Consider the following 13,267-nt stretch of genomic DNA (forward strand, 5'->3'; position numbering starts at 1 on the left):
TCACGTGTAAATAGTGGGTAGTTTTTGTCGCTATAACCAGGTGGCACCTAAAACCGGTGTATGGGTAAATTTTACAGCCATGCATGGGAAAATGCCCTCTCGTGGTAACGCTACTCCAGTATAAAACATCCCTTCTCCAAGATATAAGCAGCTATAGAATATCCAGACGTTTTAACCGATAAACGTGTACTTCAACGTGAAGCACGACCCCAAATGAGCTATTATCAAAATTATTCACGTACTAGCGTTTAATTAAAATCAATTCATTATAAGCCTATTAGCAGTTATTGAATCTTTAACACGTCCTAGTTATGTCGCTTAAAGTCATTTTAATTAATACTTACGTAGTTTTCAGACTAGGAGAATTAATACCATTTACACCTGGAGGCCGGCAGTCTACTTGGCGGACAAAATGAAGCACCAAGTAGCCTGGCCTCCAGGTGTAAATGGTATCAATACTCCTAGTCTGAAAACTATGTATAAAAAACCAAAAAAAAAAATATGAAGCTGCTTTTATCTTAAAATGTGATACTATTAATAATGACACCTGAGGGGGCACACACTATGGATATCCTACATCCGAATTGACAATTTCTACCCATTATAGGGCCTACGTACTGTAGGAGTTGTCCATAAGTAATGAAGCCTTATATAAGTGACGTACTGGGGAGGCGATACAATTTAGGGGGCAATAAAGTATTTTTGTTTCAAGTCAGAGTACATTTGCACCACCTGTAAGGTGATCTTACGTATAGAACGGTATTCGAATTTTAATGTAGAACGTGTACTTCTAAGCACTTTGGCGTCGGTGAAACCGAAGTCATAGTATGGCCTCTCATAGGGAGAGGGGGGAGTGCAGGAACGTGGAGGGTCAAAATAAAAAGAGGAAAAGATAGTGATTAAAGTAGTACCACGTGTTCGTTTCTATCCCGAATAATCCCCCATTCTTGAAAGGGAATCCAAGAGGCGAAGACATCCTTTTTTCTTATTTTTAAGTTGGTTTTAGTTTTTAAAAAACTATCGTTTCATGATTGAATTTAATTCAATTAACTGTTTCGCATTATGTGATGGTGATCATGATTGTAAAAAGTAAGTGCAAATTTTCATGGATTTATGCGTTTGTTTTTTAACAGATTTTGGTCGTAATATGCTTCATATTCAAGCCTTTGTTTTACAATTTTAAGACGTTTCTAGAATAGATAACGCTTTTCGGGCATAGTTCACATTTTTTGGGCCTCTTTTCAAAGTTTCTAAAGCATAGTTCGCGCTTTTCGGGCATCTTTTCGAAGTTTCTTAAGCATAGTTCACGCTTTTCGGGCATCTTTTCGAAGTTTCTAAAGCATAGTTCACGCTTTTCGGGCATCTTTTCGAAGTTTCTAAATCATAGTTCACGCTTTTCGGGCATCTTTTCGAAGTTTCTAAATCATAGTTCACGCTTTTCGGGCATCTTTTCGAAGTTTCTAAAGCATAGTTCACGCTTTTCGGGCATCTTTTCGAAGTTTCTAAAGCATAGTTCACGCTTTTCGGGCATCTTTTGAAATTTTGAAAGCATAGTTCGCGCTTTTCGGGCATCTTTTCGAAGTTTCTAAAGCATAGTTGACGCTTTTCGGGCATCTTTTCGAAGTTTCTAAAGCATAGTTAACGCTTTTCGGGCATCTTTCGAAGTTTCTAAAGCATAGTTCACGCTTTTCGGGCATCTTTTGAAATTTTGAAAGCATAGTTCGCGCTTTTCGGGAATCTTTTCGAAGTTTCTAAAGCATAGTTGACGCTTTTCGGGCATCTTTTCGAAGTTTCTAAAGCATAGTTCACATTTTTCGGGTATCTTTTCGAAGTTTCTAAAGCATAGTTCACACTTTCATACTTCCTTTTAAAGAATAATTCTTGTCTAAGTTATTTAAATCATAGTTCAAACTCTTCGTACTTATTTGCGAAGTTTTCAAATGGATAAAATTATTCAAAAAATAAATAGCCTTAGAATATTAGGGCAACACCTTGCAAAAAAACGTGCGTGTTATATAACATTTTCGGGATGCGTATAATTATAAACGTGAGTGTGCTTTTATACTACTTTGAAGGCATGTGCGATTCCCACATAGGAGAGTTGGAGATATTCTCTAAATAACACTTATAAGTGAGACAAAAATATATTTTTTTAATTTTCTCAAAATCGAACCGGTCGTGATAAAAATCTTTAAGTATCTACAGATTTATAATTAAGATTACATAAAATAGCCCTAGGAAAATTCTATTTCGTTCCATCGTTTAAGAAACAGATTGATTTATCAGTTAAATTTACTACAACACCGTTAAACAGGGTGAAAGGTCTGCGAGAATTTATGGGGTGGTTTCAAATCGAAAATGTTTTATGATATTTTGAAGTCCAGAGGCCCCACCTTTTTCGAGTTATGTTTGGAGTGTTTTACCTGAACAGACAATGCTAAGGAGTCATCAGTAAAACACTCCGACGTTTTCGACAAGTCGCCTATTTTCGAACAGATACAATTTGGAACATTTTTCTTAATATTGTCATAACTTAAGTTCGGGTGCTTTAAATGAATGTTATAAAGGCTCATATTGTAGATTAAAAATTGGGCTATTCGCAGAAATCAATGATCACGGGAAAATAACGACCACAATTAGCATAGAACTCCAGTATTTTTGCATAATTAAAATTTACCAGAAATAAATCACCCATAAGGCAACGATAAGCTTATGGAAACATTTTAATTGTAAATTTCTCTCCAACGAAATAAGACCCAAAATTAATTCAGAAAACTCCATTGGAATATAAGTCTTAATAGCCTATATTCAGAAAATAAGGAATACCACCAAAATTTGGTTTTAAAATACAGGATTTTGCTATAATTTTGTACAGTTGTCTAGACGGGTTTACTAAGGGATAACCACTCCCAGCGTTTAGGTTTTTTTCGGGGTTTTTTCACCACGTTTTTGGGGGATAATTAGGATCCTGTCGTGTCACTTTTAAACATTTAATTGAGGTGTCTACCTCTTCTCGCGCAATAGTAAATATATGCAGGCTTAAAAAAATTCATACGTGATTTCCAATAAATTTTACACCTTACTAGAAGTAAATGCACGCGAAGTTATTTTGAAATAAATCTATTTGATGGTCAATTGTTGGGGTTTTGGACAAAATATAGTCCCTTGTAGATATGACATGACACCCTTCCGTAATTTTAAATGAAAAAATCGCACGTTTTAATTCATAGTCATGGCATGATTTTTGTATAAAATATCAATTTGCATAGCTTTGGTTTGATTGGTTTTTAAACCAATTTCTTTTGTAAATTAATAATTTTATTTTTATAACATAATTATGGGTGTTTGAAACATAATTACATGATTTATTATATTTTCAGGTGACGTTTTTTTGAGTAATTAAAAAAAAGCATGGGAATTAGGAGAGCTTCAGGTGACGGCGAAGGGCGATCGTCGTTGGACCAAGAGAGTTTGGACTTACTATCATTCCTGCCACGTCGAGGACGTTTACCATGGTCTCAAAGACTCAGTTACGGTGTCGGTCACGTCCTGAACGACCTGACGGCGTCCATCTGGTTCAGTTACCTGATGGTCTATCTACAGTTCGTCCTAGGGTTCGACACGTCTTTAGCCGGTCTAGTTCTGATGGTGGGCCAAGTGGCGGACGCGATAGCCACCCCTCTGATTGGATACGAAGGGGACGCGGCGGGGGGAAGCCACCTTTGCTTAAAGTATGGAAGGCGGAAATGCCTACATTTGATTGGTGAGTTGTCGACCCTAGCTAACCAGGGCGCTTTATTCCTATATACATATATACAAATCGATCCCCATGCAGCACCCCTCCGACCGAGGTCTCCCCATACAAATACATACGCCGAATTCAGCCCCGCTTCTATGTTATAGGGGTTTAGGGGGAATAGACCCTGGCTGCTGGTACTTGGGCCCGTTTTTTTTTCCTCTCTTCCTTTCTTGTCAGTTGGTTTTTAGGCGGAGATTTGTCCGGGGGGAGGTGGTACGCCAACAACACTGGAAATTGGTCTCCGAACCGAATTACCCCCCAAAAATGAATGAATAGGATGAGAGTTGGGAACGAATATCGATGGATTATTACGAGTTTGTCTCATGGAGCGATGCAGTAGAGTTGAACCGGTACGCCATGAAGCATCAGCGGTGGATTAGGGGGAATGCCAAAGGGTACAGAGGAGATTTTGACGTAATTAAATGCAAAGGAATTATAGAAACTCGCAAGGTTTTGTTCATGTGGTTCAGTTTTACAATACGGAGTTTGATTGAATTTAAATATGACAATTTACATCAATGAGAACCATAGAAAGAGGAGTAGAAAGAGCTACAAAAATATGTTTCTACGTATCTTTATTTAATTAACTTTAATTAAGTCAACTAAAACCACCACTTGTTTCGGTTCCAAAAGAAAATCCACAATTTCCATATTTTAAAGTATCAATTAAGTATAAGAGATGGTAAAGGCAGGCGGGTTAGTTAGTTCCGGAAGTACTGCAAATCCAAGTGGGACAGACTTTTGGCGTCTCGCAGTTTCCCGATAGAAGTCGTTAGGTTACTGAAGAGAGACTTATACAACTTCAACGCAACACACGCACAAAGCGGTGGTGGTAAAATCCTCTGAAACCTCTCACACAATCACAATGCCAGTTTGAGTCTCCGAACCCAGAGTTAGAGTTCCCCCTCTAGACCCAAAATCCCTTGAGGCGTTCTAGGGACTAGGGCCAGGGATTATTGATGAAAAAGACTGAAGAGAAGGTGGATAGATGGCGTTAAAATCATCCCGAACGCGGCACTAGAGGCCTAAGGCTTGTTCTGGACAATGTCAAAGCGAAATTTATCCGGAAACGTTTTGGGGGTGGTTGACACTTTGACATGTTTATGACGAGCTAACCAGGGCCCCTCGTCGAATACAAACTCTCCGTCATTTGGAACCAGGGCGCGTTAAGGAGGGGTACCGTAGTATACGAATCCGTATGTACCACGGATCCAAGTACCACAAAAAGGTTGAACAATTATTCTCACCATTGGCTGGCCAGTAATAAAATCCGAAACTTGTGGGCCAGAAAAGGTAGATTGCGAGAATGAATTTAATTTGAGCGGACGTTTCGAGGCCACGAACGCGTTTTAAGTTACTGAGAAGAATAATGGACACGGGGAAATTTAACACCTTTAAGATAGACTAGATTGGGAAATGGTAATTCGATATAATCTATATGGAAGTTAAAGTTATTATCTTTCAAAAGTACCCCCTCTTAATATAATCTTGTTCTTAAGGTCGTTAAGCTTAAATATTTCTTGAAGTTGACGACAAATTAGTTGATTAAGCACCACAGAAGTGGAATGAAAGATAAAACGTTTAGAAACTCGTTAGAATTATAAGGATAGCGGCATTTTGATTCAAGAGTCATTGCCGGCACACCGATGTTCTGAAATGCGTTACCGAAATTCGATATTATTGTTAAAATATTTTATAATTTTGGAGTTACGCATATAATATTGATAAAAGAAGTCACGAGACGATGCATGGAGGCTTTAAAAAAATTCACGTGATTCGTAAAGATATCAGTTAATTTCTCAATTAAGAGCACGCCTAAATTATTTAGAATTAACTATGAATGATTAATTAGTTATTGCTCTTGTACTAACTCTAATCATAAGTTTATAAGATATGTTCCATAAGTATTCGTAATGCTAGAGAGAGACTTACAGCTCGAGCTAGTTCGAGAACGACGGAAGCGAGACTTGAAGCCCTACACTCGGTGGTTAATTTTTCAGGACTTCCATCTAGTCCTATTTAGTCTGCATTACTAAGCCCAAATTTGACAGCGCCTCACCAGGCGTCGCTTTACCCTGAATCTATCACCTACGTCATTTCATGACAAGCTCTCAGTTCCCCTCTTAATTCTCATCACCCTTCGAGTTTAGAAGGGGTAACAATTTTCAGCCCCCTCCCACAAGTATAATCCTACTAATTATTGTAACATCGAAATAACTTCAGGTAATTATAATTTTTCAAATATACAGGTACAGTGGCTGTGATTATTAGTTTCCCATTCATCTTCTCGGGATGTCCCGGATGTCCGGGTCACCCGTCCAACATGGGCATGTTCTTTCTATTAATTCCTCTCGTCTGCGTGTTCCAATTTGGTTGGGCAGCGACGCAAGTCGCCCACTTGGCTCTCATACCCGATTTAACCGAAGACGAAGGCGAAAGAGATTTACTTAATATAATTAGGTTCGAGACAAATTATCTAATTTCTCCGTGAATTAAAATTAATTACAACGCGCGCGCTCGCTTATAGATACTCGTTTGATGTGATCGCTGACGTAATGGTTTACGTGGTAGCTTGGATGGTATTTGATTTCGTTTCTACGGGTCCGGCAGATCAAGATAAGATTGGCTTTGAAGATGCGGGAAAATTCTTGGTAGGCGTATAATTTTAAGCAACACCACAGGGCGGGGGAGGTCATTGCCTTCTTGGGTTATTTCCCTAACGCCAAAAAGTACCGCTAGAGGCACTGCGAGTTGGCTAGCAAACTAGGACTCCGTCTAGCGTTGCCATGGAAATAACATAAGAGGGCGCGGTCTCCGCCGCCTGTGTGTTGGTTTCTTTCTCTACATGTAATTTCTGGAATGGTCTACTATATTTTCACTTTAAAATTCCAGTTAATCGTATTGATAATCACAATTGCCGGGACCGTTTTTTCGGTCATCTTTCAAGTGGGTGTCAAAGAAAAACCACGTCCTACTCGAATCCCTTGGAGAAGGGAGGATGAGGAACCATCATCCAGCTCGTCATCTTCCAGTAGCGGCACTATCGCCGGCATCTCTTCCAGCATAATGACATGGAGCGACTGGATGAAGGAGCCCAAATTCTATCAAGTAGGCCCCCGAGACTATATAGTCTCGTATACAACCTCAATCTCATTAACTTTCGGTACGGGGAAATTTTAAACCCCGTTCTCCCGTTTAACGCAAATAGATCGCCCTTCTGTACACAACGACGAGATTATGCCAAAACTTCACGACCGTTTTCATACCACTTTATCTACAAGAGTCTTTAGGAGCCCATCAGGTTGGTAAAAGCGCCACAAACTGAGTTATATAAAGAGTGCTTCGGATCAATTAAAACACCCAATGGGGTTCTACCATAAGTTTATAAGATATGTTCCATTAGTATGACGCTACCTATACTTCGTAATGGTAGGGACTTACAGCTCGAGCTAGTTCGAGAACGACGGAAGCCAGAATTGAAGTCCTACAATCGGTGGTTAATTAATTTTCCAGGTCCTATTTAGTCTGCATTACTAAGCTTTTGACAGCGCCTCACAAGGTGTCACTTTAGCTCGAATCCATGACCTACTTTAATCACTTCATGACAAGCTCTCAGTAACCAGTGACAGACTTATAGAACGTTCTTATAAACTTATGGTTCTGCGGAGATGAATATATTGCACAAGCTAGTTTAGGGGAAATCAATTTCGAATCCCGAGTTTTTTTGATTCAAACCACGATAACGATGTGAAATTTATAAACTTTGATTATAATTAGGATTTAATGGCCAAAATTCCGCTGGTGATTAACTTGAGTGGGTTCGCCGCGTCTTTGGCTTTAAAAAAGAGCATTGGGTGCTTTGGAAAAAAGGTAAGACTAAAAGAAACCCGTTTAATTGAAAGGCCCATGCACTGCAATATAATTAAATTTTATGAAATTTCGAATAAAGAAGATGATTAATTCCTCTTGTACAAAGTATTACGCTGACCATAAAAGTGCAATTTTTTAGGCTTCCTACATATTGGGTGTGATATTTGGAGTTGCCGGTTGCATATGGATTGGCCTGGATCAGGGTTACCCATTTTGCGCCAGGGGTATTTACGGTGTTGCCGTTTTAGTGGGAATTGGTTCCTCAGCCATGGTAGTCTGTTCTCTATCTTTCGTACCGGATTTAATAGGCACAAATGTTGTAAGTATATATGAGATTAAACAGGAATAATAACAACTAATAGGAATAATTTTGCAACCATATATCCCATATTGATTTCTACGCGGGTTTTGTGGGCTGGACTTAAGAACTTACTATCCGTCAACCCTTTCTATAGCTATAATTCACATGTTGGTAGCAACACGAGGTCAGGCGCGCTTAGAGATAAGTTATTGGCGAGGTAAAATACGTCATGTATAATAATTGGCGTAGCTCCTCTCTCAAAAACCGCCTAGATACGTTACTTGGAAAAATGGCAACATTAAGATTCCTATTAGCTTTATGTATTCCTGGTTTAGACTATATAAAAAGATCTTCCCTTTCAACCTACACAATTATAGGAAAATGGCGCCTATGTCTATGGAGTCATGAGTTTTTTCGACAAAATGTCAAATGGACTTGGTGTTTTGCTAGTTCAGTATCTTCATGGGTGAGTGTTTAAAAGTAACCCTTGGGTTCCATCAACATCGTTTAATTCACCATGAACCTTTCCACTTTACCAGGGTTTACTGCAACGACAACTGCATATTTTTCTACCGTTACGTCTTAGCTTGGGGTACCGGAGGAATGGCCTTATTTTCAGCAATCGTGGTTTTGACAATAAACTCGAGGACACTCTCGCACCGATCCAAAGGAACTGCGAGTAAGTTGTTTTTAAGGATTTATTTAAAAAACCATCACCCATGAACTATGACAAGATAAAAAACGTAAGGCCTTGGTATACCTGTCATTCTGTCCTACGTTTTTTAATGAAGAAACGTGACTTGAAGTTAATTATGTTGGGATTAGGGAGCTGTTCTATACGAGTTCTTATTTCACTTATTTTTGTTTTTGAGTTTGGAAAAAACTTTTGTCTTTTTTGTCCGCGATCAGGATGTGATAATTCAGGGTTTTGTAATTAGGGATGTATTAGAGATAAACGGACAGTGAATTTGGAGTAAGTCACCACCCAAGGACACTGTCCAACTTTTACATATAAAGTTATGCACATGAAGCAAAAATTAAATCGGTATAATTTAATTGGCTTAAAAAATTTGATATGCGCCTTGATTAGCCAATGAAAAACTGCGGTTATGAATGTGACCTTTCGGACAGATCAAGGCGCTAAAGGACTATAAAAGCTGAAACTACACTCTATAGATATTCTGCGGACAAAAGTTGCTGTGCTTTTGCGAGTGAAATTCAACGGCTATATACATTGATTTCAGACTAAGAGAATTGATACCATTTACACATGCAGGAGACCAGGCTACTTGGTAAACTGCACTTTGTCCGCCAAGTAGCCTGGTCTCCTGGTGTAAAAAAATATCATTCCTCCTTGTCTGAAAACTATGTAGAGTTCTGTTCGAGTAAATGTTTCACGCCCTTAAAGCGCATGCGCGATATCTATAAACCTAATCTTGGTGCATGATAAAATTTTACATAAAAGTCCATGTTGGAATACAACGTAATCAGAATTTTCAAGCACTTTCATGAAAGAAATCATTTAATAAATTGGTTTCGATTAATGTTTTCAATTAGAAAAAGGTTTCTTTGGGTGTTAAGGTAACACTTAAAAATATATGATTAGAGAGTAATTACCAAAGTTTATCACTCATAAAAACCGGTTATCGATACTATTTATCGGACCGAGGTATTAAAAAATTGAAAAATTCAAAACACGCTTCGGAAAAAAAAAGTGAAAAACGGTATTTTTTCGGTAGTTTTTTAAGGTCTTGACAACCGTATGGAATATTCCCTTAAGGAATGGAAAAATTTCTCTTTTTTAAAAAAATTAGAGGCCTCTACTTGAAAAGGTGCTTTTTTTTATTTTTAATTAGTATTTTTTCTAAAGCTTCACCCGGCCGCCTTAGATGTTTTTTACTGATTACCGAAAGGTGAAAAAAAATTTTCAGTAGAACGACATAAATTAAGGTGTAATTTTTACCTCTCCGAGTGACGTATGTCACGGAGAGGTTCTAATTTCGACGTGTCTGTGTGTGTGTGTGTGTGTGTGTGTTGTGTGTGTGTGTGTGTGTGTGTGTGTCTGTCTGTTGTTATTGACTTACACCCCAGGGGACCGTGTTCGCAGTTTCCGAATTGAAGCAAATGTGTTCGCTATTTCCGGACCGTATTCACAGTTCCCGGAAATTTCAAAACTTGAATCTATCCACAAATCAACTGGCCACTATTACTTCATCTGACTAGTCAATTGTCTATTCTACATGAATACCAATCTGTACTTATTGGCATCAAACACCACAATTTTGTGGTCTTTGTCCATTCCACATAGACACCACTCTGTACTTACTGGCTTCTATCACCATCATTTTCTGGTCTTTGTTTTTGTCCATCCCACATGGACACCAGTTTGTACACCTGGCATCTAACACCACCATCTTCTGGTCTTTGATTTTGTCCATCCCACATGGACAGCAGTCTATACACCTGGCTTCTAACACCACCATCTTCTGGTCTTTGTTTTTGTCCATCCCACATGGACACCAGTCTGTACACCTGGCTTCTAACACCACCATCTTCTGGTCTTTGTTTCTGTCCATCCCACATGGACACCAGTCTGTACACCTGGCTTCTAACACCACCATCTTCTGGTCTTTGTTTTTGTCCATCCCACATGGACACCAGTCTGTACACCTGGCTTCTAATCCTTAAGGTTAAGACATACGCGGCGATCGGCCAGGGTTACGAGAAACGTCCGGCCTCCCAATGGTGGGGCTTCCACCAAAGGTTCACGCAATTGCGCTGTTCTTATCCATAGCTGCGATTCGACACCCTTATATACTACCTATTTGATGAAGGCGAAGCAACGGGCGTATGCTTCATTTCAAACGCCAATATTAGTCAAGTCTCTCAAGAATGTTTAATTGTTCTTTTTCAAAACTATGTAACGCTCAATAAGGCGAACAACTATCGAAGAAAATATTTAATATTAATTATATTTATTTTAATATTTAAGATAATCATGTCTCTCAACTCAAAATTAATACGGAAAGGGTAAAACAGCAGTCTATGTGTTTGTCTATATGTGTCCGTCCGTTGTAACACTAGTGCGCTGCGTTAGAAGTTCGTTTTGTTTTGATGTGTAAAGAAATCCTTCAGAACCTTAATATTTCCGTTTTCCATAATATAAAATGAATATGTGGAAATATTTTTCGTAATTATGATGCATTTAGTACTTTTGTAGCTTTAAAGCTCCGTTTCATTTTGATATTCCAAAGATTTTTTTTAATATTATTATTTAAAATGGATGTTTATATATTACTTAAGCTATACTACATCTGTTTATAGCATAATCCTTTCTAAAGTCACAGTGAATACAAGCTCAACGCTGCTATGTTGGTCAAATGAACTCTTATTTGTCAATAGGCCTAGTGAACCAAAAAGTAAACGTTTGGGTTTGGTTTTCGTTTCTGTATGCAGAGACATTAACGGTTCAGAGTGAGCCGAAAGTTAAATACACTTTTAAATAATTAGGCTTAGATTTTATAATCATGGTGGAAATCTGGGCCGCGTTCAGCAGAGCCCAGCGCTGCTAGCAGTGTCCTACATAACGGGATTTTGTTTTTGAATTTTGACGTCACGGTGCTTAGCGCTGAGCTAGCGCGGTCTTCAAAGAAAATAGTCGGCTTTTTGGGTAACGTGACGTAAAACGCGTAGTTCTCAGCTTGGCGAAAAAACCATGGAGGAATTAATACAAATAGCTTTATGGGACTATAGCTATTTAATTGGCGTGAAACTAGTTGATCACGCGAGAATTTTAAGAGATATGTTATTTTCTAATTTTAATTATAAAAGTTGTTATCTATCTCTATAAATATGTTATCCTACAATTTTTGTTAAGCCTTGGTACCTTGCACGCTTTATTGCGCTAGCGTCATTTATAAAACGCCGATGACCGGAGAAAAGCTATGACGACAGAGCTCACCGGTAAACATTTCCAAAATCCGCTGTCTTTTTTGGTGAGCTCTGCTGAACGCAGCCCAGACCAGTGAAAGGTCTGATCGTAATCGGATAATAGCTTCGTGTTTTCATGCTTTTTATGGTACGCATTTACTTTCAGTGTGTGTAGCCACAAATAAGCTTTGGTGTTATGTAACGTTAAGTCATGTTGTTAAACTAAGAAAATCGTTGAGGTGAAACGAGAGGATAGTGTTTACATGCCAACCCTGTTGTGAATATGGCTTTGAACATAGAGGGCATACAGTTGAGGAGTAGAAAATTGGGCCTTTACAAACACGTAAAGGTAATATCCCTCCAAAGTTTTAACTCTTCATTTCCCGTTTTTCCCCCATCGGATGATTTTAATGTGTACAAGTATATCATTATTGGATGTAAAATGTCGTCTGATTTACAGTAAATTTGCTATGCTTTGTATACTGCTTTAATATTTCATAAATTTTAACTTAAGAAACATTTCCATATCTGGGTAAATAAGTTTGTAAGTAGTCGTCTTGACTCGGAGAGGTAATATTTTGGTTTTCCCAACTTGTTAAGTTTTAAAGGGAGGGTGAAAAGGAAAGTCAAGTATCGATTCTTTATTAACGATTCTTCTACTAATTATAAGACCAATCTACATATAGTGAAACATCCAGGAAATATTTATCTCCGAAGATTTAAATAAAATTCAAGTTAGTTTTATTAGATTTCATAGATTATTTGAAATTAGCACCTCCGACCAATCGCGTAACGCCCTGCCGTCTTGTTAAGAAAATTCATCTCGGAATATTACGTATCCAGTTGGAACAAAAAATGGCAAATTCCACTTAGAGCTTATTATTCTAAATTATTCAATACTATTTCTCCCATTCACGGAAATGGCGAAAAAATATTTTGAATAATAACAATAGTGCATTGTTTATTTATATACAGGTCACGAAACAGAAGCTAAACGCTACGATCGAACCGCGATGGAAACGGAAGAATTTAACAAACGAATTCGAATCCAGAGAGGTACGGATATGGACGATTCAACGTACAGCGAAACTAAACCCCTATTAAGATAATTATTAAACAAGGGTGTTGAAAACTCATAAATTAACTAAGGATGATTAAAGAATTATAGTCCATAAACATACCTCATATTTTTAAATCATTTAACTCACTGTAGATGGATCGACATATAAATATTGTATTTGCATTAAAGTATTTTCGTTTTGTTTATTTTAATGTTATGTTTACGGTATAAATATTTGACTTTTGCACGTGACGCGTCAATACCTATTTGATAGGTATAGAAAAGTGTTCCAAATGAGAGCTTTCAG

General features: G+C 38.0%; 2 protein-coding genes across 2 annotated transcripts in view; one reads left to right on the plus strand and one right to left on the minus strand.

The window, feature by feature from the left end:
* Nucleotides 1-13,267, minus strand: part of LOC149702613 (bone morphogenetic protein 8B-like) — a 265,732-nt gene that overhangs the window by 78,063 nt on the left and 174,402 nt on the right. The gene's annotated exons all lie outside the window — the stretch shown is intronic.
* Nucleotides 953-13,166, plus strand: LOC149702619 (major facilitator superfamily domain-containing protein 12-like). The gene is made up of 11 exons (XM_089866473.1): nucleotides 953-1,089; nucleotides 3,381-3,763; nucleotides 6,049-6,259; nucleotides 6,327-6,450; nucleotides 6,692-6,907; nucleotides 7,008-7,100; nucleotides 7,577-7,669; nucleotides 7,809-7,988; nucleotides 8,348-8,436; nucleotides 8,510-8,649; nucleotides 12,876-13,166. The coding sequence occupies exons 2-11, from the start codon at nucleotides 3,412-3,414 to the stop codon at nucleotides 13,007-13,009; spliced, it is 1,632 nt and encodes a 543-aa protein (XP_089722599.1). The 5' UTR covers nucleotides 953-1,089; nucleotides 3,381-3,411; the 3' UTR covers nucleotides 13,010-13,166.

This window comes from Phalangium opilio, unplaced genomic scaffold (assembly GCF_054372755.1).
Source record: "Phalangium opilio isolate 3A_F unplaced genomic scaffold, DU_Popi_V2 ptg000017l_1, whole genome shotgun sequence".
Lineage (NCBI taxonomy): Eukaryota > Metazoa > Arthropoda > Arachnida > Opiliones > Phalangiidae > Phalangium > Phalangium opilio.

What these genes read in the sequence shown, in the direction of transcription:
- LOC149702619 (XM_089866473.1), top strand. Translation starts at nt 3,412, where the DNA reads ATGGGAATTAGGAGAGCTTCAGGTGACGGCGAAGGGCGATCGTCGTTG. An exon ending in GAAATGCCTACATTTGATTG is followed by an intron (nt 3,764 to 6,048) that starts GTGAGTTGTCGA and finishes TCAAATATACAG; the next exon opens with GTACAGTGGCTGTGATTATT. An exon ending in CTAGTTCAGTATCTTCATGG is followed by an intron (nt 8,437 to 8,509) that starts GTGAGTGTTTAA and finishes CCACTTTACCAG; the next exon opens with GGTTTACTGCAACGACAACT.